Here is a 27,109-nt window from a genome sequence, read left to right as displayed (position 1 = left end):
TTCTCCTAACAGAAGTGATTACATGCTGCAATTCTCCACATTCCCTCGTCTGTTGCATTGGGAGATATGATAATACAAGCACTGTTATGATTTGCATACAATTTGTATACTCATTGAGATCTCTTCAACCAGAAGGCATCAGCAGACAGGGCAGACAGAGGTTCAGAATACTTTTATTAACAAATCATTGCTGACCTTCAACTGTACATATAAAATGCTTTGTTCTCCATTCATCATTTGCATGTCCTTTACCCCTACGTCTTTACAAATCAACTTCCTTAGGGTAGGGCTTTGTTATCCTGTCTGCTGAAACTATTTGATATGTGTACACTTTCTTAGAAGGAGCCCGTGTTTTAGTGATTTTGGCGTGAAAAGACCACAATGTAATTATTGTGATTATAATGAATTTCCCATCTCGCGTGCAAATTGTTTTTGTAAGAGAAGTGTGGCTAGGTGATCAATTCCATCAGAATGAAGCATTTTTCATGTGGAGCATTCTATATCATTACACGCAGACAGAAAATAGCCTTACATCATTTCATGGTAGCTGCAGTAAACCAATTCACTAGGCTTATAAAATAGTTTTAGAGGACAACACAGAAAATTGGTTTATTGTATCTACTTAGGAGTGAAACAAATTCAGAGGGTATTTGCTTTTGATGCTGTGGGGAAAAAAACAAAAATTTTAAAGGATCACTATAGTGCCAGGAAAACAAAGCGGTTTTCCTGACACTATAGTGCCCTGAGGGTGCCCCGACCCTCAGGGTCCCCCTCCCGTGGCGCTGAAGGGGTTAAAACCCCTTCAGCAGCTTACCTTAATCCAGCGCCGGGCTCCCTCGGCGCTGGTGACCTCTCCTCCCCCGCCGACGTCAGCGTAGCCGAATGCGCATGCACGGCAAGTGCCGCGCGCGCATTCAAGCTGTCAATAGGAAAGCATTTTTCAATGCTGTTCTATGGACGCTCCACGCGATGGAGGCATAATATGCCTCCAGCGTCGCAGATGCGCCTCTAGTGGCTATCCAGAAGACAGCCACTAGAGGCTGTCTTAATCCCAAATGTAAACATAGCAGTTTCTATGAAACTGCTATGTTTGCATCTGAAGGGTTAAAACCTGAGGGACATTGCACCGAGACCACTTCATTGAGCTGAAGTGGTCTGGGTGACTATAGTGTCCCTTTAACCCCTTAAGGACCAAACTTCTGGAATAAAAGGGAATCATGACATGTCACACACGTCATGTGTCCTTAAGGGGTTAAGCATGTTATAGATTGTATTCTTAAAAGGACCACTATAGGCATCCAGACCACTTCAGCTCAATGAAGTGCTCTGGGTGCCAGGTCCATCTAGGGTTAACCCTGCAGCTGTAGATATAGCAGTTTCAGAGAAACTGCTATGTTTACAATAGGGTTAATCCAGCCTTCAGCCGCTAGAGGCGCTTCCGCACTTCTCACTGTGAAAATCACAGTGAGAAGACGCTGACGTCCATAGGAAAGCATTGAGAAATGCTTCCCTATGGACTGATTGAATGCGCGAGCGGCTCTTGCTGCACATGGGCATTCGGCGGATGACGTCAGAAGAGGGAGGAGAGTCCCCAGCGCCGAGGGAGCTGGAGAAAGGTAAGCGTTTTACCCCTTCCTCCCCCTTCAGCCTGGCAGGAGTGGGATCCTGAGGGTGGGCGGACCTAAAAACTAGGCATGTGCATCGGGAAAAAAATGTCGGCATTCCGAAATTCGGGACTTTTGCAATTCGGGACTTCAGAAATTCGGCACTTCGGCAACTTCGTCACTTCGGAACTTCTCTTGCAGCCGCTGCTCACTGTTTAATAGACATGCCCCTACTCGCGGTATAGCTAGTAGGGGCATAATTTACTAATACTAAGTAATGTTTACTTGGTATTAGTAAATTTGACTGAAAGACCAATTTAGGTCTTTCAGCCGCTTAGTAGATAGCTCCCTAATACCGTGGGAATTAGGGAGTTATCTACTTATTCATTCCTGTCATTACACTGACTGGCTAAGTAACTTACATTTTATATGAATGTATGTTACATGATTGTTGCAAGTGTTGCAAATGCTTACAGCTGGATCCTGGCTATGTTTGTATACTTTTTATTTAAAATTGTATACAATGCAACATTCTTCTTCTTTCACTGGGTAAGTATTTTAGTACTTAGGCAATACTGTGCTTCGGAACTTCGTCACTTCAGCACTTTGACACTTCGGCACTTCGGAAATTTGGTAATTTCGGGACCTCGGCAATTCGGACATTCGGAAGTACCCGAATGCCTGAATTGCCCGAAATTCGTCCGAATTCATATTCGGACCGAAACGAATGGCACATGTCTACTAAAAACCCTAAAGAGCCAGGAAAATGAGTTTGTTTTCCTGGCACTATAGTGGTCCTTTATCGTTTTGGTGAGGTGCAGAGCAACGAAAACTTTTTGGGGAATATTTTTTTCTTTAACCCCTTAAGGACACATGACATGTCTGACACGTCATGATTCCCTTTTATTCCAGAAGTTTGGTCCTTAAGGGGTTAAATAGGTCAAAATTAATGGGTTACTCCAAGTACCATGAGCACTTCAGTGATTTGTAGTAGTCATGGTGCCTCAAGTCTGTATGTGCAATGTTTCAATTTGAAATGCTGCATATACTTGGTTGGTGGAGGTGTGGGTGTCATTAGCTAGAAATTCAGGCTGGCTTATGTCAATTTGCACAGACTGTAAGTCACTGGCTAACGGCACTCAGCTGGCACTCTCAACCAATGAATGTTAACCATCACTGGACCAGCAGGTAGCATAGAAGTCCATGGGGACCAAGGTAAGGCATTACCGAGGAAGCAGGGCAGGGTACTCCTAGCATCATAACCAATACAGTGTGCTCTATTGGTTACTTTGATCGGCCACAACACTAGAACAACCTGCCTAACATTGTGTAAGTCCCCCTTGTGCTGCAAGAACAGCACTGATGAATGGAGGCATGGACTCAAGAAGACATCTGAAGGTGTCCTGTAGTATGTGGCACCAAAACATTAGCAGCAGATCCTTTAAGCCCTGCAAGCAGTGAAGCAGGGCCTCAATGGATCGAATTTGTTGTTCCAGCAATTTCCACAGATGCTCAAAGGGATTGAGATCTGGGGGATATTAGAGACTAAGGCAACATCTTGAACTCTGTCATATTTCTCAAACTATTTCTGAACATTTTTTACAATGTGGCAGGGTGCATTATCCTGCTGAAAGTAGAAATATCAGGGGACACCATTTCCATGACGGGGGTGCATGTGGTCTGCAATAATCTCTTGGTAGAAGGGAAGTGTCAAAGTTACATTCAGATGAATCCCAGGACCCAAGGTTTCCCAGCCGAACATTGCCCAGAGCATAACACTGCCTTCACCAGCCTGCCTTCTTCCCATTGTGCATCCTGCTGCCATCTTTCCCCCACATGGACATCAATGAGCCTTGGGCACCCATCATCCTGTTGCCAGTTGTCCTTCCTTGCCCTACTTTTGGTAGGTACTAAACACTTACTGGAAACATCAACAGAACTTGCCGTTTTGGTGATGCTCTGTCATCTAGCCATCACTTTTTCACCCTTGACAAAGTCGCTTGCCCATTTTTCCTGCTTCCAACACATGAAATTCAAGAACTGAATGCTCACTTGCTGCTTGATATATCCCACTTATTGGCAGGTGCCATTGTAATGATACAATCAATGTTATGCAGTTCACCTCTCAGTGGTTTTAATGTTGTGGGTGATCAGTGTATGTTGCCTGGAGTAACCATGTAATGAATTATTATCACGATATGCATATAAAATATAACATGGTTTGTTTAAGTGTTGTTTGTTTAAAGTTAATGATCTGTATGCCATTGATTCAAAATGGTAACCTTTTAAATGACGCAGGGTCGATGCAGGGACGTCTTTAATGTTGATTGGACCCTGGGCAAGCATTAGGTTGGGCCCCCTGGTCCCCTCCCTCCCACCTCCTAGCATGCAAACACGCCTTCCACCCAAAGACACACATAAAGAAAACACAAAAAAACACACACACAGATCGTAGACTTAGCCACACTTATTTTCCACCTAGAGAAAATGCACAAACTGACACACATACAGATGCAAACACTGACACAAATGCAGATACACACATACACAGGCTCAGACATACAGAGGTACATACATACAGACTTACACAGACAGATAAACAGACACACAGGTGCATACACAGATACACACTGGCACACATACAGATACACTCACTCACTGACAAATATGCAGACACACACTAACACACAGATAAACAGACAAACACACCCTGACATATATGCAGATACACACAATAACACACATGCAGATACATACACGAACACAAATGCAGTTACACAGACACACACTAACACACAGACGCACATATACACATATGGAAACAGACAAAGATACACAGACACACATAATGACAAACATTCAGATACACAGGATGACATTCATATAGATGCAAACATTAACACACACAGATACAGAGGGGCACACATTGACACACATACAGACACATGTACAGACAGATACACATACAGACTGAGACACATACAGACACACATACCCATATAGACAGATACACAGACACATGCATATACACATACAGACAGATACACATACAGACACAGATACACATACATTCAGATACACACACAGACTGATATACATGCAGACAGCTATACACACACAAACAGACACACATGGAAAATATACAATTTTAGTCACCCTCCTGTTTCCTACCTGGGGTCCAGTGGCTGTCTGAGGATGTTGGGAGTTGTTGGGCTCTCTCCCAGTCCGCACTCCTCCTCTCTTCCTACCTCCTGCTCGGATCTCTCTGTGTTAGCTAGGAGGAAGTGACTGCACTTCCTGACCTCATCCCAGGGAGCCCGATCGCGCTGTTAAAGCGCCGCAGCGCTGACCGGGCCCCCGCAGATTAATTGCTATCGGGTGGCCGTAAGAGCACGTGCCACCTGATGGGACCCGTCATCGTGCAGCCCACGGTGGTACTACCACACGGCCCACACGCACCATGGCGGGCTCAAGGGGAAGCTACTTTGGACCCCTAAGAATCACTGGGGCCGGGGCAGCTGCCCCTTTTGCCCCGCATTAAAGACGGCCCTGGGTGGATGACCTACATCCCAAATGATTAAGCTCACAGAACTGTGTTATATTGTGTTACCTGTGGCATGAGGTCAATGGCATACACCCAAAGAAATAGAGGAATTAGAAGCTCACCTAGAACATGAATTTCTCAGGAATATTGCTGCCATAAAGACTACAATTTCAGAAAAATACAGATTAGGAAACAGCGCACACACAAAAATACAGTTTTAAATGTTATAAGGCTACTTAAAATTGCCTATCTCAGCAAACAAATATGGTTAATATCGGTGGGTGCTACACTAATTTAAACATTGTAGACAAACAACTACTTAAATACACTGATTTTTTTTGCAGAAAATGGCTGAGCACAGTCTCTTTTTCTCCTCTATGATCTTGCCTCTCCATTATGTGTATAAATGTCTTCTACTAAATATTGGAAGGACAAGGTCACCTTCAAAATAGGTGTAGATTTATTCTATACATTGTGCTGCCAAAATTTCTAGAAAACTTATTGATTAAAAGGTTTCAACATAACAACTGTACTTTAGTGTAGTGGTTATGGAACAAAGAACAAAGAGCACCCACAGCCTTTTTTTTTTAACAAAGTCACTCCACTGCACCCCTTCAAAATATAAACCTATCTAATCATCTCTCTTTTTTTTAATATAAACAACACATTAACATATGCAACATGTTGGCACTTGTTGGTACATAGATAAGCACTAATCATTTCAACAGTTTTTTTCTTTTCAACACTTTTTGTAGGATAAAATAACTCTAACATAAACCACATTGGATCTGAGAGAATCACACAATAAGCCTGCAATAAAATTATTTTCTGCCGTAGAATGTTACGGCCTACATAGCTAGACACCTTACCTCATTGAGGTTAATAGGAGAATGGTCTACACTACAAATTTGCAAAATATCCATTAAGTCTGAGTAGAGAGATATTAATATTATCTCAAACCGTATGTCCTTTGATATAATAAGGAATTGGACAAACCTCTAGAATGGTGGAAATATTTGATTAACCTTCCAGTTTCACTGTTTGCATAGTGCCTATGAAAATCACTATAAGAGATAGTCCTTCTAGAACTCGTAATTCTTCTTCACAACAGATCTCAGGCACACAGTCTCCACAATGATTTTAGGGGATGAGGTCAAAAAAGCACAACTCCCCACATGTGGTGGATGTGTCCTTCCGTTTAACCACTGTAGTAGAAACAGGTCTTTCAGAAACCTGCTGTGGCCATTAATCAACCCTTACTCCAAAACTGTGGATGGTCCTCATCAGAAGAGCTTATCCTCCTCAGAAAGTACCCTGACATACACTCTAATAAAGTGCTCTACAGAGTTTGTCCAATGACCTTTTAGAAGATGTTGACTCAGCGAATTCAGGAACATCTAACCACAACTGACCCTTTGACATTTTCTTACCATAGACGGAATAACCAGGAGATTATGTGCTCATAGACCCTCGACTTTTTTTTCTCTTTCGATTTTTCTCCACTCTCTCTACTCCCTTTCCTTTCACTCGTTCTTCTCACTGCTCTCTCTCCTCTCATTCCCGTTTCTAACTTTCTTCCCTTAGAACTCCATCTGTTCTATTATGACTTATGACTTTCCGGATCAAATCCACAGAGTTTCTTGCTTCCCGCAGTAAACTCAGCAGGGGTTCATGAGTTGCTGGAATATGTAGTTCAGCAATTGGCAGCAGTTCCATTCATTAGAAAAAAATAAATGAAACTGGTTTCCAAGCATAATTCTGCTTATGCCAACAGCAAAAGTTTTTAAGGTGCTTTGAGTGTCCATTTTAGTTTAGCCACAGCAAAAATTAAATTCAAATAATATTTTGATGTATATAGTTAGCATAGTAAATATTAACTTGAACTTGCTGGGTTCTTTTATTATTGAATCTATATTTTAGTTATGTATAAGATAACAAAGACAAATGAAGCTTCCAAAATAAGCAGTAAGATAATAGTGATGAAGGCAACATTTGTGCTGACTAGTTTTATAGTAAGTAATATCTTTTTAAAATATATTTTCTGGATTTTATTGCATCACGCTCACCTTTTATATTTGACCAGATCATGTCCAAAAACAGATTTATTAAAGGGATAGTAGGCACCAATGTCACATCATCATAATGGGTCGCATAGATAATACCTCTGCTGTCTTTCAAATGAAAATAATGGCCATGCTTACTAGTTAGTACTAGTTAGTGGACAGACAGTCACTGATCGCATTGAATAAAAATAAATTAAATTGGTGAATCTATTTAACGCCCGGAGTCAGCATGCAAAGTGTTGCAATCTCTATAAGAAGCATTGGATTCAGAGTTTCTCGTAAAGAACCAATGGATTCATGTATTGTTTCTTTGTCGTGCATGCACTGTGTGTTCGCAATACTTCTCTAGAGAATCAGGTTGCAGTGTTGAATCTGCCCTAATCTTGGAATAAAAGCAAGTCTAATCTCTTTTTTAATGTATTATTTTAAAGGCTGGCCTAGTAATTTAACCCCTTAAGGACCAAACTTCTGGAATAAAAGGGAATCATGACATGTCACGTGTCCTTAAGGGGTTAAAGGACCACTTTAGTGCCAGGAAAACAAACTCGTTTTCCTGGCACTATAGTGCCCTGAGGGTGCCCCCACCCTCAGGGTCCCACTCCCGCTGGGCTGAAGGGGGAGGAAGGGGGTTAAACACTCACCTTTCTCCAGCGCCGGGCTCCCTCGGCGCTGGGGACTCTCCTCCTCCTTCCGACGTCATCAGCTGAATGCGCATTGTCAATGCTTTCCTATGGACACTGGCGTCTTCTCACTGTGAAAATCACAGTGAGAAGCGCGGAAGCGCCTCCATCGGTTGTCAATGAGACAGCCGCTAGAGGCTGGGGCTGGGTTAACCCATATGTAAACATAGCAGTTTCTCTACTGTAGGTTTTGTTCATGTTATAGGTACACTTTTAATCCAATTTTACAAGACGTTAAAACTTAAAACTATAGTTTGTACCCTTTAATTCTGACTGATTTAGAGTTTGCTTATTGTTGGGAGTACGGGCCTTAATGCTCTGCTCCCCAGTGATCCGTAAATAACCCCAATGTGGTTGGAAAGATTATTCTCAGTTTATTTCCTCTGGGTTTCGTGCAGTCCCTTGGCACGTGCTTACAGACTGAAATCTAAGCTTCTATAATGAAAAGCAGCCCAGTAACATTACACTAAATGGCAGATACCCCAAATTGCTAAAACATGTGGGTATGATTTACAAGATAACAAGTTACACTAAGGAGACTGTGTTTCATTGCTTAGTCTGCAGCGATCTATGTTAAAGGCATTTCCTTTCTGAGAGTCTGTTCCACATCATGGTAATTAAAGGTGCAGCCCTACCTACTTTTTACCAAATAGATTATGTGCAAAAGGCTCTGTATGTTCTATTTCTTATTTTTTTTTGTACGTTGCAAACAAAGATATATGAAATTTTAGTGCTATTACAAAATGATGGAAATTCTACATGAAAGACATCTTAAGGCAGTCATTCCTTCTAAGTGCCAGTTTTAAAAAGTAAGATTACATATATGATCTCAATGTAGAGGGTTACACTTAATTCTTGTAAACTTCGACACAACCATAACAGAGAAAAAATACAGTGGACAAATGTGTGTGCAGCTTTGCTTTATAAACAACAACAATAGTAACCATTTTTAAAAACTGTTGTGACATAAAGACAACATTGTGGCTCTGTATTTAGAAGGTTGTTGTATAGACTACTATCTACCTTTCCTTGAAATATTCTCAAAACACTTGTAATAATTTGTGAATAACAATTTGCTTTTTAATAAAAGTGATTAACTTACCTTACAATTAACGGCACACTACCCTCTTCGTTGCTGCCCCGCTCGCTTCTGTAGCTCTGATCATCAATCTGGATGATCTCAGCCAATCCAAAGCTTTTCCATTGGGAGGCTAGTGTGCATATGTGGCAAATTGCCATGCAGCACCATTCCGCATCTTCTTATACAGATGCATTGAATCAATGCATATCTATGGAAAGCTTTTAGCGTCTCCATGCAGATCATGGAGCCACTGAACTTAGATCCTACAAAGAAAAGGTCAAAATAGCTGAACAGAAAAATGATCTAATTCAGGTACGCATCCAATTCGGTTACTTTGGCCGTAAATTTGCAATTCACTTTCAATTCACCTTGAATTCTCACTTTAGAGAATAGGCTTAATGGGTATCGACTAAAGTGTGAATTGTAAGGAATTCAGAAATGTATACAAAGTGCATTTCAAATTTGAAACCCATATAACCAAAATAGAAAACGTCTTCATGTCAGCTATGTTTCCAATTGAGCTATTTTGGCCTAAAATTTGATATTCACGTTGAAATCACTATGATATCCTGACAAATCACACTTTAGTGGTTTACGCTGACAATATTCCTTGATCTTGAGTGATTAAAGGGTCACTAAAGTTACCTAGACCGCTTTATCTCCAAAGTGGTATGGGTGCAGTCCTCCTGTATATTTAACCAATCAGGGAAAAACATTGTAGTAAACAGACCTCTAGTGGCTGTCACACTACCAGCCATTAAAGGTGCTTCTGCTGCACTGCGTCATAGCTTCCTGAAGGTTTTTTTCTGGCACTGGGCATCCTCACGCACAGCATGAGGACGTCAATCGTTGTTTCACAGAGTTAAACTCTGTGAAACTCCAGGAAGCGCCTCCAGTGGCTGTCTGGTAGAGAGCCACTAGAGGCAGTGTTAGTGCTGCAATGTAAACATGTTTCTCTAAAACTGCAATGTTTTACATTGCAGGACAAAGGGGTACGGGGACAGTGCACCCAGGCTACTTCACTGAGAGGAAGTGGTCTGGGTGCCTATCGTGTTCTTTAAGCCACAATAGACAAACTGGAAAATATCTCCAAGCCAGGTATGCTTCCAGTTGAACTAATTTGATTTTGAAATTACCTTTGAATTTAGTTTGTATTCCCCACAATTCTTTACAGAATAACCATGAAAGTCATTTTCTTAAAAACATATTTAATGCACTTTAACCCCTTAAGGACCAAACTTCTGGAATAAAAGGGAATCATGACGTGTCACACACATCGTGTGTCCTTAAGGGGTTAAACACCTGCCACTGTGAGTTTTATTGCTGAGGAATTCTTTCATTTAGACCATACAGTCTGACCTTAAAATGAGGGACCTAAGGGCAGATATTCAGCAAATAAAGATCGTGGTTGTTTCAGAGGTTTGTGTGATCTGGAACTTATTAGGATGCCAGCATAGCTTACACATCTGGTTAGTAACACCATTCAACTTTTCAAATATACACTTTCGCCTGCACTCATGAGTTGTTTAAAAGGTTTAAAAATGCAGAATTTGAACAAGAGATCAAGAATGAGTAGTCTGGTGCTAAAGTGTTAAAGTGGGAAGAGTGTGGTGTTGTAAATATAGTTTAACAAAATAACAGCTCTAAGTGAGTTGGCGTTTTATCGCCAATAACAGAGAAGGTATTTTAAGACAGATATTGAGGTTATCTGAGTGTATTTAATTCAGAGGACACATACAGTTTTAAAGGAACACTATAATGTTAGGAATACAAATATGTCTCTAGTGTTATTAGGTGTACTCCCCGCTCGTTCGCCATGGAAAGGGTCAAAAACCTTTTTTTTACATATCTTGTTCCAATGGAAAAGCATTGGAATGGCTGAGAATATTAAGATTAATCTATATCTAACCCTATAAGATAGTCCAACACAGTAGTTTTAGGAATACAGGACTGTACTCCTAACACTGTAGTGTTCCTTAAATGTTTTTGATTATTATTATTAGGTGGCAGACTGTAATTTAGCAAATATAATTCCTCTATATACTTTTATTTTCTTTAAGCACAATAAAAGATCTCCAGATTTATTTATTTTTTTAAATCAAACTACCCTAGGCACCACCATGAAAATCACCAACATGGAAGACCATTCTCTTTGTTTTAAAACTCACAAAACACAGACGTTTGAACTACAAGATTCTGTACATCTCCTGCATGTAGATGTCATTCGTAAGTTGGTTCTAGGATTCCTGTATAGTAATCCATGCAGTAGTGTGATACATCTTTCAAATCAATTTGCAATTATATAATAAAATAAGTGCTCATTGGAATATTGTGCGAGCTACAGGGTGACTGACTTCCCACGCTTGCACAGAAGCATACTGTAGATGGCATTGTAGTTACCAGCCCTGTACATAAACATCCTGCCTTCTCTCCATGTATCACCCTGTTTATCCATGTATACTGTATATCCATGTATCATCTATCGGAAGTAGCTCCTGGCTACTCTGTCTTTTACTCCTGGTTGTCTTAATACTGTGAGATCACGGAGATTGCGAGGGTAGAGAAATGGTGACAACAAAAACGCAGTACATGCTCCTGTACTCGTATTGTGAGACATCCCATAGTACACACATCATTCTAAGCAAGAGGCTTCTTCTTTCATAAGTGTGTGTCTGTAAAGCTGTATACACTAAAAAGCTGTATACAAAAAAAAAAAATTAAAGAACGGCTGGAGTTCATTCACTATCCAGTAAATTGTCACAAAAAGTTAGGTAAAATTAGCCTAGACCTCAAAATGCTGAAACTTGCTATTTTTCCCAAATGTATCAGCTTACCAAAACATGTTGTTTAATTAAAAAAACAGTACAGTCTGTAAAGAAGACTGGAAGTAAATGTTAACCTGTTGACAACTTTATTATCATATCTGATTGGACCTTCCTACTGAATGTACCATTTAAATACATTATCATAAAAGGATGAGGCTATCAGAATTAAACTATAAGACACGTTGCCTTTGTAAATGTCATACACTGATACTTTACTTTTATCCCCTCCTCCTGGGAAGATGGAGCGGAGTCTGGCTTTCTTGTTCTTTTCTTCGGGTGCCATTGGAAGTGGTTTCGAACAATGATTCAATGCTGAAGAATCACGGTTATTACTGTTCATTCTAAGAGGAGGAGCTGGAGGTTTCTCTTCAATATCCACACTATCGGACATCTTTAGCAGTCCTCACAGCCTCCTGTAAACGACAAATGCAAGATAGGGCTCAGTCAAAAAAAGTCACATATAGAATATAGAACAATATAGAACATGGTCATTGCTTCCCTTTGGTCAAAAACAATACTTTTAGGAACAAAATAGTTGACATATATAATCATCATCAAGAATATTTGAGCCAGTTATTTTTTTAAGGAAAGGGTTCATAGTACCTAGAGTTATACATACCCAGTCTTCATGGACCACCAACAGTCCAAGATTTGTGTATTTCTCTGTTTTATTCCAATGGAGATACTGACAAAACCTGGACTGTTGGTGGTCCATGAGGACTGTGTTCGAGAACACTGCTAGAAGTTAGAGGTCTGCTTGCTGGTTTCTTAAGTTTGTGAAGCCCTATACTTGAAAAATCCTAACGCAAGTCTACTCAGATAGCAGATCTTGATATTTGATTTGAATATTTCTGCTCTGATATACAATGGTTAATCTCATTTTACATGATATCTATCAATATGAGAGTGGTATTGTCATAAAACAGGTACCCAGGGAACCTTTGTCCATTCAATGCACCAGAAAGGTTTGTTGAAACTTGAACATGGTGACGCTTTCTACAGTTGAATCTTACCATTTCTTACTGACTGTCAGCGTATGATGTGTTTACATTGTACAAACATTTTTTAATGGGTAATAAATAAAGGAGTAAAATTCCTGGTTGTATGTAAGTGTTAGATGGTTTCAAAGTACACCAGTGGGAAATGGTATGAGAAGTAGGGCATTGACACATTCAAATCCAAAACCTTATCCTTATTACTCCTATATCGTAATTGTACTGAGGAAGACTCATGCAACCTTGAAATATAGTACTGATTTGTTTTACAGAGTAACAGTACACAAGATTCCTATGTGTTGATTACACATAGCAATTTACAGCAGTTGTTGTGTGGCAGAGAATTATGATAATCCAAAGAGTTTATGAAATTAATGCATAGATGCAAAAGGCCACGTGGAGAACCATAATTTCAACTGTTTATTATATATATTTTTGTTAAAGGACCACTATAGGCACCCAGACCACTTCAGCTCAATGAAGTGGTCTGGGTGCCAGGTCCATCTAGGATTAACCCTCCAGAGAAACAGCTATGTTTACATATGGGTTAATCCAGCCTCTAGTGGCTGTCTCATTGACAGCCGCTAGAGGCGCTTCCCACTGTGATTTTCACTGTGAGAAGATGCCATCGTCCATAGGAAAGCATTGAGAATGCTTTCCTATTGACTGACTGAAAACGCGCGCGGCTCTTGCCGCGCATGCGCATTCGGCGGAAGAGGGAGGAGAGTCCCCAGCGCTAAGGGAGCTCGGTGCTGGAAAACGGTAAGCCTTTAACTCCTTCCTCCCCCTAGAGCCCGGCAGGAGAGGGGCCATGATGGGAGTGGGGGGGGGGACCTATTAATACTATAGTGACAGGAAAACCAGTTTGATTTCCTGGCACTATAGTGGTTCATAAAAGTCAATTTTAAAGGAACACTATAGGGTCAGGAATACACCTTTGTGTTCCTAACTAACTATTCCCACCCACCCCCCGGGTCCCCCTTTACCTTTTTTTAGTGCCAAGCTGGGATCCTTGCATCTGACTTTGCCCCCTTGACTGACATCATCATAATTGATGATCTCAGACAATCACAATGGTTTTCCATAGGAAAGCATTGTATTAGCCAATATTGTTAAGATGTTCTGGTCTCATCGAAGAGGCAAAATTGGGAAGGCAGGGTAATAGAATGCATATAAATAAATATTTTTAATTTATTCTAAAGACTGCTCAATTACAACTTATTCCAGATATATCTTCGTGTTTCTAAAAGATTACTGGACAAAGCGGTTGATTGATATTTCATATGATTTCTATAAACGAGATGAAAATTTCAACAATGAAAGGATGACAAAGTATTTGCTCTAGACAGCTTGCTTTGGTTATATATATGTGTCACAATAGATCACCCACGTGCCCCCAATTTCACATTCACAATCTTTCATGGGTGATTATAGAACAAGTATCCCTTGATGCAAGGGGAGGAGATATCATTATGAAACTGAGACAAAGAGAGGGATTCTGGATTCATAAACTCAAAACACTTCAACCTTATGGGTTGAATGTAGATTTTGATTTAATTTGTTTTCTTTAGTTTGTATTTGTATTTTTTATATTTATTTTTATTTTAATTTAATTTATTTTTATTTTTATTTCATTCCGATTATTATTATTTTTATTTTGAAGTCTTTTGTATATTCCAGGATCTCTCTCTTTTATTATGATTGTAAGTGTAACCACTTTTATTATGATTATGAGTATAACCACATCTGTTTATATTCTGTAACATCTTATGGTGCTGGTGGACTCATATACACATCAATTTGTTATATGTATTGATCTTTTCAATATTTACGATTTTATTGTATATAGGATATCCTATTATATGAGTCATTCTATTAATTTTTTTTAATTTTTTTTTTTTTTTTTAATTCTTTATTTTGGGTTGTGCAGATGGTTACAGGCTTTCAACGAACGCCAAAACAGCGTATTTCAAGTTTCATAAAAATAAACGGTGGCATGGTAATTCGCACATTTTATATATTTTCTGCATGCTTAACTAAACAGTCATTACTTCAGACTAGGTGTGAATAAAATTAAGTAAGATAAAGACGTTTAACATTGCTAGTTCGCCTATGCTAGAGTAGATAGAGTACGAGCAAGTTTTACAGCAAAGCAGTAGCTAATTCTGACCTGGTGCAAAGTAACGTTATGCTATGGGTATTTAGCTGATGAGGCTTCTTATTATAAATGAAGTAGTTGGATACCCAAAGAAAGGGGAAGCAACTGGGTGTGTGTCTGGGGGCAACCAAGACAGGGGGTAACCCTCACATATTAGTGTTAGTGGAGAAGTAGACCTAAATTGGTCAAACAGGGAGAGGCGCCCCCTAATGTATAGCTATACATATGTACAATGAATCATAAAACGTAACTTTTAATGTTGGCTGTTATAAAAGAAACCCCTTGTGGAGAGTTTAGAGAAAGAAAACTAACAACAATAATAAACTTAAAATAGGAGGATAGATGTCTGGATGGGGATAGATATCCTAAAAGGGTGTTCCCCCCAGGATGTACAGCTCAATACAGCTACAAATCCCCACAACCTGTATATGCTGTCTCACAGAGGCAATCCTACAAGGGATTGCATGATATAGGGAGTGGAAAGATTAAACCAGCCCTGTAGTCACTATGTACAGTCCCAGTGTGGTACTTGTTTGCAACAGTGAAAATATTTACACATGGGAAATCCTGTAGCAAAAAAATGGTGACAAGGACGGTTTTTCCACTAAGTAGTCAAAAAATGGTCAGAGTTTTAGCAAGTCGATAGATACACTTGTTTCAATCTGTGTACTATCTGCTACATTGCTATTTCTGGAGGATAGGGGCACAAAGGATGGGAGGAGAACACCTCAAATCTAGTGGTCAGTTCCACACACAAATCGGCAAGTGTGGAAGATGACGAGATCTGACAGGAGATTAACCAAACATAATCTTCCCCCCCACACACAGTTCCCCTTCCCCTTATTCTAAATCTTATCAGGATCCGACACCCAGAATCGCTGACTAAAACAGTCTCCCAAAGAGATTCTACAGGTTGATTTCCCAGACTCAAACTACCCTCCTGCTGCTACCTAACACGTGTTTCGGCGCTGCAGAACGCGCCTTCGTCTGAGGCTAAACAGTGGGTCAAAGCACTGGGAGCTCCTTAAATAGCCCACTATGTTTGATTGATGCTGGGTATGTGAGCGCATCGTTCGCGCCAAAACTAATCGAATACAAACAAGCCCCGCCCCTAGTGACAGATCCACTCCTGATTGGATGTCTGGATCAAGCATCTGTTAACTCTGCACTTGCTGAAATCATCTGGCCGTCGGATTAAACTCAGTGAAAAACGGACGAGTAAATGCAGGCTATATAGAGATCACAATGTAACATAAGGACAGAGAGCCACCCTGTGAAGTTTGTAAAAACATTAGATTGGGACATAGTCACTGTAGTGTCTAGTCCTAATTGGTAGTGAGTAAATTTGAGTCTAAGTGGTCCCTGAGTGGGGGTCCTTTCTTCGAGGTGACCATGGTCATTATATATACAGATGTGGATCAATGTCTAACTGATTGTTAGGCATAGGGGATAACTCTTAAGTTTTATGTAGATATAAATAATTGCATTATCGGGCAAAGAAGGGAGTCACACAAAAGAGGGGGATGGGGCATAATGGTCCTATTATAAGGGGCTTTATGGTTGCACACACAGTAAGCAAATATTTATTTACGTTCCCACTATTGCGGTAATCCGCTGACAATATAGTGGTGGCCCTGTGGTAGGGGGGCCACTAGCTTATGCCAGTAGGTGGGTATTGCTCCTTCAATTTAACCCAGCAATTGTATGTGGGGTTTGGGGATTTACCCAAGCTTTGACTTGAAAGTAAGTGAATTAAAAATATAGTGATATATACAGCCTCAGTGAATAATATGTACATACATAGAAGAAATTACAGAAGTATATTATCCGGGTGCTATTGTTTATCAATAAAGGGGGTAAACGTAAACCCCTCATTTAAACCATTGGGGGCCAATGATTTGAACTTGTATATCCAATAACACTCTCTTTTGAGGAGGGTGTGGTCCAGGTCCCCTCCTCTACGTCCTAGGGTCACCTTTTCTATCCCTGCGAACCTAACACCTCCTGGATCACCGTGGTGTTGATTTCTTATATGTCTCGCTACAGGGGTGTCCCTCTGGTTCCTGGCTGAGTGTACATGCTCCATGATACGTCTTTTGAAAGGGCGAATCGTTTTGCCCACGTATCTGAGCCCACATGTACACGTCAGGAGGTATATGAGGCCCTTGGTACTGCAGTTAAAAAACTGCTTGATATTGCAGACCACTTGGTCACATGAGTCTGTGAGATGCTTAGAGTCCTTCAGTATATACTGACACGCTACACACTTGCCACACTTGTATGTACCTTGCACAGTTAGCCAGTTGTGGCAGGGTTTTGTGGATGAAAAATGACTGGGTACCAATGATTCCTTTAAATTTTTCCCCCTGCGTGCTGTGAGAGATACATATGGGGTCACCGTCCCCTTTAGGTGGGGGTCTTGGGATAGAAGTGGCCAGAATCTGCTCATTATTTTCTTCGCTTGGTCCCAGCCTGAGTCAAAGTTCACAATGCACCGGGTAGGTGCTTGTTCTGTAGGGGTTGGTTTATCCTTGAGGAGTTCCAATCTATCGCTGTGTAGCGCTCTTTGATAGGCTTGTTTTAAGCAGCGATTGGGATATCCTCGCTCTTTAAATCTTGCCTTGAGTGACTTAGCCTGGATGATAAAGTCCTCTTCATTCGAACAGTTTCTCCTCAAACGGAGGTATTGTCCAATAGGGATACCTCTCTTGAGAGTGGTCGGATGATGGCTTTCCCACCTCAACATTGTGTTAGTGGAGGTGGGTTTCCTAAACAGGGTTGTCTTTATGGTCTGTTCAGGGGATACACTAAACGTACAGTCAAGGAAGTTGATGGATGACCCCCCTATTTCCATCGTGAACTTTAAGTTCAGGTCGTTCAGGTTCAGACTCTCTACAAAGGACATGAAGCATTCCTTTGTACCCGTCCAGACCACCAGGACATCATCTATAAACCTTTTCCACATAAAGATGTGCTCAGTGTACTTGGTATTATTGCCGGAGAAAACCACATTCTCCTCCCACCAGCCCAGGTGCAGGTTAGCGTACGATGGCGCACAAGATGTACCCATAGCTGTACCCTGCACCTGGTGGTAGTACTGGCCATCAAACAAAAAGAAGTTGTGGGTTAGGACAAATTGTAATAAGTCCAATACAAAGGAGGTGTGTTGTTGGTGTACCAGCCCTCGTGTTTCTAAATAGTGTTTGATGTGTCTCAGTCCAAGGGAGTGTGGAATGGACGAGTACAATGCCTCTACGTCAAGGCTACACAGAATGGCATCTCTTGGTAGGTTGGTGGAGGCTAAGCACTTCAAAGTGTCCTTCGTGTCTCTCAGGTAGGAGGGAAGTTTTTCTACAAAGGGGCGGAGGATCTTATCTAGGTAGATACTAGCCTTACAGGTTATATTATTCGAGCCGGACACAATGGGTCTAGCTGTCAGGGTCTCATATTGTTTATGTACCTTTGGTAGGCAGTAGAATGTGGACACAGTCGGACTTTTCACATAGATGAATGTATGCTCATCTTTACCCAAAACTTTATCATCAAAGGCCTTATCCAAGAGGTTTTTCAAGGTTGACAAGAACTTTGTTGAGGGGTCTGTGCTCAGTATTCTGTAGGTGGTCCTGTCTTTAAGTATGTTTAGAGTTAGTTGTACATACTGTGTTCTGTTTAAGACCACAATGTTCCCCCCCTTGTCTGCTGGCTTGATGATTATGCCATCATCGTCCTGTAAGTCACACAGGGCTTGCCATTCATTTCTAGAGAGGTTGCTATGTGGTCTAGGTTGGAGGGACTCTATTTTCAGATCTGATATCATTTTACAGGTTGATTCTACGAACATATCGATGTTTTTGAAGTCTTTAATGTTCGGTGTGAACTTGCTTTTGTACCGTAGATCAGTGTAAGGTGGAGAGGGAAAACCATCATTCTCATCCAGTAGAGATACCAGTTCATTCAGGCATTGGTATTCTCTTACACTGAATCCCAGTTCTTTTGCTCTTTTTTCCTTCTCTATGAGAAAGAATTTATGCAGGGCTAATCTTCTTCCAAAAAGATGAATATCCTTAATCCATTCAAACTTGTTGAATGAAGGGACAGGGACAAAGGACAGCCCTCTTGCAAGGATTTTGGCCTGGGATTCAGTGAGTACTCTGTCGGAGAGATTGATGATTTTACTGCTGGTATTTGCTACCGTTTGCGCGCCCTCCCCCTGTACCTTGTTTGCCTGTACTGAGATTGGGACTCCCCCTCTCGGGGGTTTGGGCCTAAAAAAGCCACCCCTTTCTTTAGGATACCTCTAGTTTGGGTTATATTGGGGGGTACTAAACCTGTACTTGAACCCTCAGTGTCCGTGTCAGACGTCTCGTATTCCCTACCACAGGGCCACCACTATATTGTCAGCGGATTACCGCAATAGTGGGAACGTAAATAAATATTTGCTTACTGTGTGTGCAACCATAAAGCCCCTTATAATAGGACCATTATGCCCCATCCCCCTCTTTTGTGTGACTCCCTTCTTTGCCCGATAATGCAATTATTTATATCTACATAAAACTTAAGAGTTATCCCCTATGCCTAACAATCAGTTAGACATTGATCCACATCTGTATATATAATGACCATGGTCACCTCGAAGAAAGGACCCCCACTCAGGGACCACTTAGACTCAAATTTACTCACTACCAATTAGGACTAGACACTACAGTGACTATGTCCCAATCTAATGTTTTTACAAACTTCACAGGGTGGCTCTCTGTCCTTATGTTACATTGTGATCTCTATATAGCCTGCATTTACTCGTCCGTTTTTCACTGAGTTTAATCCGACGGCCAGATGATTTCAGCAAGTGCAGAGTTAACAGATGCTTGATCCAGACATCCAATCAGGAGTGGATCTGTCACTAGGGGCGGGGCTTGTTTGTATTCGATTAGTTTTGGCGCGAACGATGCGCTCACATACCCAGCATCAATCAAACATAGTGGGCTATTTAAGGAGCTCCCAGTGCTTTGACCCACTGTTTAGCCTCAGACGAAGGCGCGTTCTGCAGCGCCGAAACACGTGTTAGGTAGCAGCAGGAGGGTAGTTTGAGTCTGGGAAATCAACCTGTAGAATCTCTTTGGGAGACTGTTTTAGTCAGCGATTCTGGGTGTCGGATCCTGATAAGATTTAGAATAAGGGGAAGGGGAACTGTGTGTGGGGGGGAAGATTATGTTTGGTTAATCTCCTGTCAGATCTCGTCATCTTCCACACTTGCCGATTTGTGTGTGGAACTGACCACTAGATTTGAGGTGTTCTCCTCCCATCCTTTGTGCCCCTATCCTCCAGAAATAGCAATGTAGCAGATAGTACACAGATTGAAACAAGTGTATCTATCGACTTGCTAAAACTCTGACCATTTTTTGACTACTTAGTGGAAAAACCGTCCTTGTCACCATTTTTTTGCTACAGGATTTCCCATGTGTAAATATTTTCACTGTTGCAAACAAGTACCACACTGGGACTGTACATAGTGACTACAGGGCTGGTTTAATCTTTCCACTCCCTATATCATGCAATCCCTTGTAGGATTGCCTCTGTGAGACAGCATATACAGGTTGTGGGGATTTGTAGCTGTATTGAGCTGTACATCCTGGGGGGAACACCCTTTTAGGATATCTATCCCCATCCAGACATCTATCCTCCTATTTTAAGTTTATTATTGTTGTTAGTTTTCTTTCTCTAAACTCTCCACAAGGGGTTTCTTTTATAACAGCCAACATTAAAAGTTACGTTTTATGATTCATTGTACATATGTATAGCTATACATTAGGGGGCGCCTCTCCCTGTTTGACCAATTTAGGTCTACTTCTCGGCTTCTTATTATAGTTAACATTGCTAATAACTTGACTATAATATGCCTTAACATCGCTATTCTCTCTAGATGATTGCCCTGTGGCACATTGCTATGTCCAGCCATTCACTCAAAATAGCTTTCCTACGCATTCCAGGCATGGGTATTAACAAAACTTTTAAGTAAAGGCCGAGCAGGGAGGCCTAATAGTTAGGAAAAAATAGCACCATGGTTATAGACTGCCTGGTGAAAACAAGTCTTATCTCCTCAGTTGTGGTTGCAGGAGAATAGTCCTTCTTGGATTTAGTCCGCTTTGATCAGCCGATACCGGCTGGTGTCTCGGTGAGATATCATCTCCGCTGCGCTCCGAGGGGGCACCCTGTGCGTGTCTCCCGCGTGCAGGGAGCCCTGTTGCATCTCGGCTAGCCTCATGGCCCCCAGTGTGAGTTCTTGGGTGCCGGGATGCGCCTTGCTGGTCGGTGGTCTCCGGTGCTGCTGGGCGATGGGTAGGTCACGTGTGTTCAGTGGTCTCGCTCTGATGTGAGGGAGTGTGAGTGTTAGCGCCTGCAAGGCATGTCGCTGTTATCCGCCACTTATATCGCTGGTGTTGTCTCCTTCGGGAGGTCGCTTTGGGAGCTTGCGGTGTGTACACACATAGTTGGCGTCGAGTAGCCGGACGGATCCAAGCTGCTGCCGCTTGCACCACCAGCCTGAAGGGCCGTCCCTTGCCTCGGAGCGTTATCCAAAGGTTGGTGCAGAGCTGGTTGAATAACTCTTGAGTATGCCTGGGTGGGGTGGCATGGGTGCTGTTTGTGGTAGGTTGTGCCTGTGTCATTCTATTAATTTTAAGTGTGCTTCTTCTATTTTTCATTTTCCACTCTCTCCTTTTTCGTCCAGTCCCCTTGGCATATGCGTTCCAGCCGCTGACGCAATGAGAAGGAGACCGGTCTTCCGGGTTGGTGGAACGCATATGCGTTCCACGGACGTTAGGCGGAAGTCCTTATATGGACGTGGATTACAGGTCATACTGAACAGCTGACATCAAGCGCCCCGATTGGTGGAGGAAAAGCTGAATACGACGAGAGGGACATTTAAAGGAAGACTGAACATATGGGACTTTTATTGTGATTTATTTGATCTGATTGTAATACCTGTTTTTATTTCATTGCTCCTGAGGAAGTCTATTATATATAGACGAAACGCGTAGAGCTATTTGTTTTATTGCCTGGGATTCCTGTTACCTGCTGTTTCCATTTACCATCTTGAAGGAGGGATACAGATATCTGATGGGCATTTTTACTTTTCACTTCTTGTAAGTGTTTCCAATAAATTGTATTTTTTATTACATCAACAGTCCTATACTATGTTCAGTTCTTTTTTTGCATGTACGCCTGAGAAATAAGGAATTTCTTTACAAGATCTCCAAAGATACCTTGATGGGCTTGAAACACACTTCTATTTTGTGAGTGCAATATTTTTAGCAGGGACCACTCTACTTAATGGTGTTTCACTATGTATGTTCTCTGCTTTAACTTTTTCTAGGTGTAACATATATTTTGTGCTTTGGTAGCTGTGAGATTGTATTAGCTATGAGCACAATGTCCCATTGGTTTACAGTTCATGCCAAGATAGTATTTAATAATATCTTGCAGCAGAAACGAAACCCATGGCATCTTGAAATTTACAACAAATCTGGAATGATGACTTAATTTAAAGCAATGATATCTCTTTTACAGGCTTTCTAACAATATGAACTTAAATTGTACTATTAGATATTCATAATGAATACTCCACCCCCCCCTCCCAAAAAAAGATAGAAATATATTGTGTCTAACAAACAGTCCATACATTGTTAAAGACAAAACGATTTTTAAAAAATGTCATCGTGTTGCATTCAATTCCGATCACAGATCACAAGTTCCAAAAAAAAGACTCAAATGATGTTACTGTGACGTTACAAACAACTAAAGAATGTTAACTGTGGTTTCTATTTTAACAAGTGGAACCGGCATTCATAGAATGCTAAAGAATTCACTTTGATATCTCCTCGATTGTGAGCTTGTTTGAGCAGAGCCTGCTTTACATCTTGTGTCTGTCAACCTTTTGTCTATCAATTACTTATTGTTAATTGTCCCCGTTGTATAATTGTCACAAGCTACAGAAACTCTTTGTGCTATACTAATGATAATAATTCACTTAGTATCCAGAGCAATTGACACTTTAAAGAATAAACCTATAAATTAGCTATGCTAAAATTCACCTTGGACAAAATACCATTCATCATCCTTACATTACACATATCTAAAATTTTAGGAAGATGATCTCACATTTATGTACTAGATTTCTGATGATATTTTGTTGTAAGCGGAGCCGTATTAAGATTCCACAAGGCCCTACACAAGTTATTTGTTTGGGCTCCCACCCCAGGCGAAAATCCGAGTGGGGAGGGGACCAGGGCTTGTGTTTCTCAGAGAAGCCAGTCACTGGACTGAGTGCCGCTCCTAAGGCCCAACCATCCGAGAGCCAAAAGTAAAAGGCGTAGGAAAGGGCAACCAAAAGCATCAATGTGGTGGTAAGTTTCAAATGGGCAGAATGTGGTGAATGAATGTGTGTATGTGCCAGTGAGCTTGTCTGAAGTGAGCGTCTGTGTGTTTCAGTGAGCTCTTGTCTGTATGTGTATGTAAGTGAGCTTCGTGTTTGTTAAAGCATGTAGTGAGCTTGTGTTTGTATGTGGCAGTCAGCTTTCTCTGGGTGTGACAATTAGTTTGTCCGTAGTGACTTTATGTGTATCAGTGAAGTTGAGTATAGTGAGTTTGTGCATGTGTCAGTGAGCTTGTATGTGTGAGCATGTGTGTGTGTGTGATTGAGCTTGTGTGTGTCAATGAGATTGCCAGTGAGCTTAATTGTGCATTCATGTGAGTATGTGCGCTATATAATTTAATTTTAACCTCAAAGGAAAAACACTTTGAATAATAACTGTATTTACAGTACCACTACCCCTAATTGCAGTACAAGCACCAGAACCCTGCCCAAGATTAGGTTGTGGTTCCACCCCTGTCCCACCATTCACTCAATTCGCACATGTCTCAAATACTCCCATTACAAACCTTTCACTCAGCACACAAAACAGTTACAGTCTGTGGATGGTCTGTGTGTGAACTAGGAGTGCAGATTGAAACAACATAACTATCAGATGATTTGGCTGGCTGTTTTTCACTCAGGGGTTACACAGGGCACTGGTCTAAAGAATTTCATGGTGACATTCCGCATCCGTGTGTGCAGCATGCAAGGGGCACACACTGTTAACCTGAGGCCATGTATTATCTTAATCCTTCTTTGTCAGTCAATGCGGCATGGGCAGACAAGATGAACCCTTAATGTATTATTGTCTATAACATTTATGCCACCCTTATTCCCTTCTGTCCCCCATTGCTCCGCCCCCATTGATCTCTAAAAGCACTCAGTCCAGTATATGTCCCAACACTCTAATGCTAGAACTCTAATCTCCATAAGGCTTTACCTAAGTGTTCAAGTTTGGAGAGAGAGCGGTCTGTATATCCTATACTCTCTACTTTTACTTTTCTTTTTTTTTGTCAATCTGATTTTTATTAAAGGCATATAGTATGGGATACAGAAGAGAAATCGGAGGAAACGTTTAAGCGATTTACAGCATAGGGTTGGTACGACAATACGCAAAGTTAGAGTACATTTCCAGCTTTTCAATGCCTCATTTTTTATATGTAGTGTAGTGAAACTCCAGTTTGAAAATACAAGCTATGGATCAAAAGATCCGGGTTGGTAACTCGCTAGGTCATGTTAGTCAGGTGTCAGGAGACACATGGGTGAGATAAACATTGGTTACTTATGCTAGGTATATGCTAACTTCAATATGCAAGCAGGTCTGGCTAGTTCAGCGTCAGTAGTGTTGGTCGGGTATGTTAAGCTATGAACTGGATATGGTCTTTGAGTGTCTGAGTGAGGTACACGATTTAAGAGTTAGAGTACATAGGCTACAGCAACGATCATAAAATTACTCGCTGAACATAGACAAGCTAGGTCAAGTAAATAGAAAGATTTAAAGAGACAGGCTGCACTATAAATTGGTTAGTAAGACTTAAAACAGTACAGGCTAGTGATCTTACGTTTCACATATACTAATAAGTCTAACAATGGCACGAGCGTCTGCACAATTTTAGCTTTTAACAGGCTAGTAGTCGTAGACGTAACTGAACCGTCAGGTGCTGCCAGACAACTAAGTGTGTATGCAGGTAAGTCATGTACAGTCTTGTTATGTCATTATTAAGTCACGTGTTGTGTTACAGCCGCGCGACCACATATACTAACAGTTCTAACAATGGCACGAGTATTTGCACAAGGTTAACTTTAAGCAGGTTAGTAGTCACAGGCTTTAGTGGAACCGTCAGGTGTTGCCAGATAGTTAAGTATGTATGCAGGTAAGGTTGCGTCGTCTCAAGCTAGTTGCGTCTAAAGCATTTGTATAAATGTATTAATCATGAAAGTTACACCTGGCTGCCCTGAAATCCCTGGCTAGAAGTCCAGTTCATGTCATCCGATGCCCAATCTTGGCAGAGTGGCTGAGGGATCTGTCCGGCCCCAAGAGGCTACAATGCGCTGCTCCCATGTCGGAGCCTTCTTCCGGCCCCAGGCCTTTGTGGAGGGCTGCATCTGTGAACCACAGGCTCGGTGGCTTCGTGAGTCCGAGGCTTTCCCGTTTCGGGAGCAGTGAGAGACCCGGGTGGACATCCGCCGCCAGCGGCGGGCGGTCTTCCTGCGAGGTGGGCGATGCTGTGGAGGTTTCCTCCTTTGGGCCCTCAGCCTGGGAAGGTAAGTAGGTGCGGTTTGAGTAGCAGTTGTGCCCAGGAGCAGTCGCTCCGTCTCCAGCCCAGCTTCCGTCTTCTCCCTCTCTGATTGTACCGGTTTCATGGTCATGCGTTTTTCCAGTGATGCCCAGAATCGTTGGAAACTTATGTCGATTCGGGTGAGTATGCATTCAACCGCAGGGTCGTTGTCTCCACCATGTGGCACAGATGTAGGGGGCGATGTCTGCCCCTCCGCCATCTTGTTAGTGACTTCGCTTGAAGTAGAGGCGCTGCGTTGAGCTACCGGAGGCCTCATTGTTTTGGGCCTATTCAAGTGTGCCGGTTGTCGCTGTGGGTCGGGCGGTAGATGGCATGAAGGATGGTTAGAGGTTAGTGGTAGCGGTGTCCCCTGTCTCATTCTGTGCTCAAGCTTGAGCCAGAAGTTTGCGAATATGAGTTCCAGGTTTGACAGGGGGGCTTGTTGTACCTCGTGTCCGCTCGCTGGTCGTGTGTTCTCCGCCATCTTGGATGGACCTTGCGGCCCTCTGATATGTTCCTCGCTTGTCAGATCGTTTTTCCATTCGCCTGGGTGGACCGGGATTACCCCTGCCGGTCCGGGGGGGGGGGGTTACAGGGCTGCCGTGTGCTGCGAGTATCCTCTATGCGCCTCCAGGCTGAGGGAGCGGCCGCCTCCCCCGCCCGTCGCGCACCAGGCCGCAGTGCCTGTCTCGGTTCCGGCAGATCCCCATCGGGTTTCCCGGTGGCCCATCTCGTGCCCCCTGGTGTGGGTGGCAGGAGGGTGTCTAGGGATGCCGCTTGAGTTGCCTGTGGGGGCCCGAATTTCGCCTTTTCGCCGAGTGTGTGCGGGAGCTCGAGGAGAACACGTCTCGCCGCCATGCTTGTCAGGCCCCGCCCCCCTACTTTTACTTTTCCTCCAGTACTAAGTGGCTGAAATGAGAGTGTGAGGTAGGATTGGAACTCACATCCTAATTAGCCCTATGATGAATTCAGTAAGTGATGGACAGAAAAGGAAAACTAAAAGGACAGACTAAGCTCAAATGGTGCAGGGTACCTCGAAGCCTGACGTCCTCGGCCAGCATACAGACCTACAAACATTACTAACCATAGCAGTTTTACATCACTGTCCTTCAATTCTGTGCCTAAAGGTAAGCTGTTTGTCTATTCACGTCTGTTTGCTACTTGAAAAAAACCTACTATCTATCAATAGAGATTATATAGGTGAATAGACTGAAAGACAGACATATAATGGTTTCTCTTAGACAATTTGTTTTGCAAACATGATGAAACTGGAGTTATATTTTGAATACAGCTCCCATCACCTTTAGCAAGTATGCATCTTGTTATTAAATCATTTTCAAAGTTTATCCAAAATATTAAATAATTTGAAAAGTTTATCCAAAATTATTAAACGGAAGCCAAAGAGTGATTTGTTTGTAAAGAACAGTTTTTTCCTTAAGCCTTTACAATATTCAGATGCTCCACGCCCCC

General features: G+C 41.9%; 1 protein-coding gene across 2 annotated transcripts in view; it reads right to left on the bottom strand.

Moving 5' to 3' along the window:
• The window catches only part of PAK3 (p21 (RAC1) activated kinase 3), a 215,845-nt gene that overhangs the window by 42,145 nt on the left and 146,591 nt on the right, over positions 1-27,109 (bottom strand). For both annotated transcript variants that reach the window (XM_063432150.1, XM_063432152.1), the window contains exon 2: positions 12,014-12,210. In XM_063432150.1, coding sequence (XP_063288220.1) covers positions 12,014-12,188 — 175 coding nt within the window. In that variant the 5' untranslated portion in view covers positions 12,189-12,210. The remainder of the gene's footprint in view (positions 1-12,013; positions 12,211-27,109) is intronic.

Source organism: Pelobates fuscus, chromosome 9, assembly GCF_036172605.1.
Source record: "Pelobates fuscus isolate aPelFus1 chromosome 9, aPelFus1.pri, whole genome shotgun sequence".
Lineage (NCBI taxonomy): Eukaryota > Metazoa > Chordata > Amphibia > Anura > Pelobatidae > Pelobates > Pelobates fuscus.
Note: the sequence above shows the minus strand (reverse complement) of the source record. Positions and strands in the feature narration are given on the sequence as shown.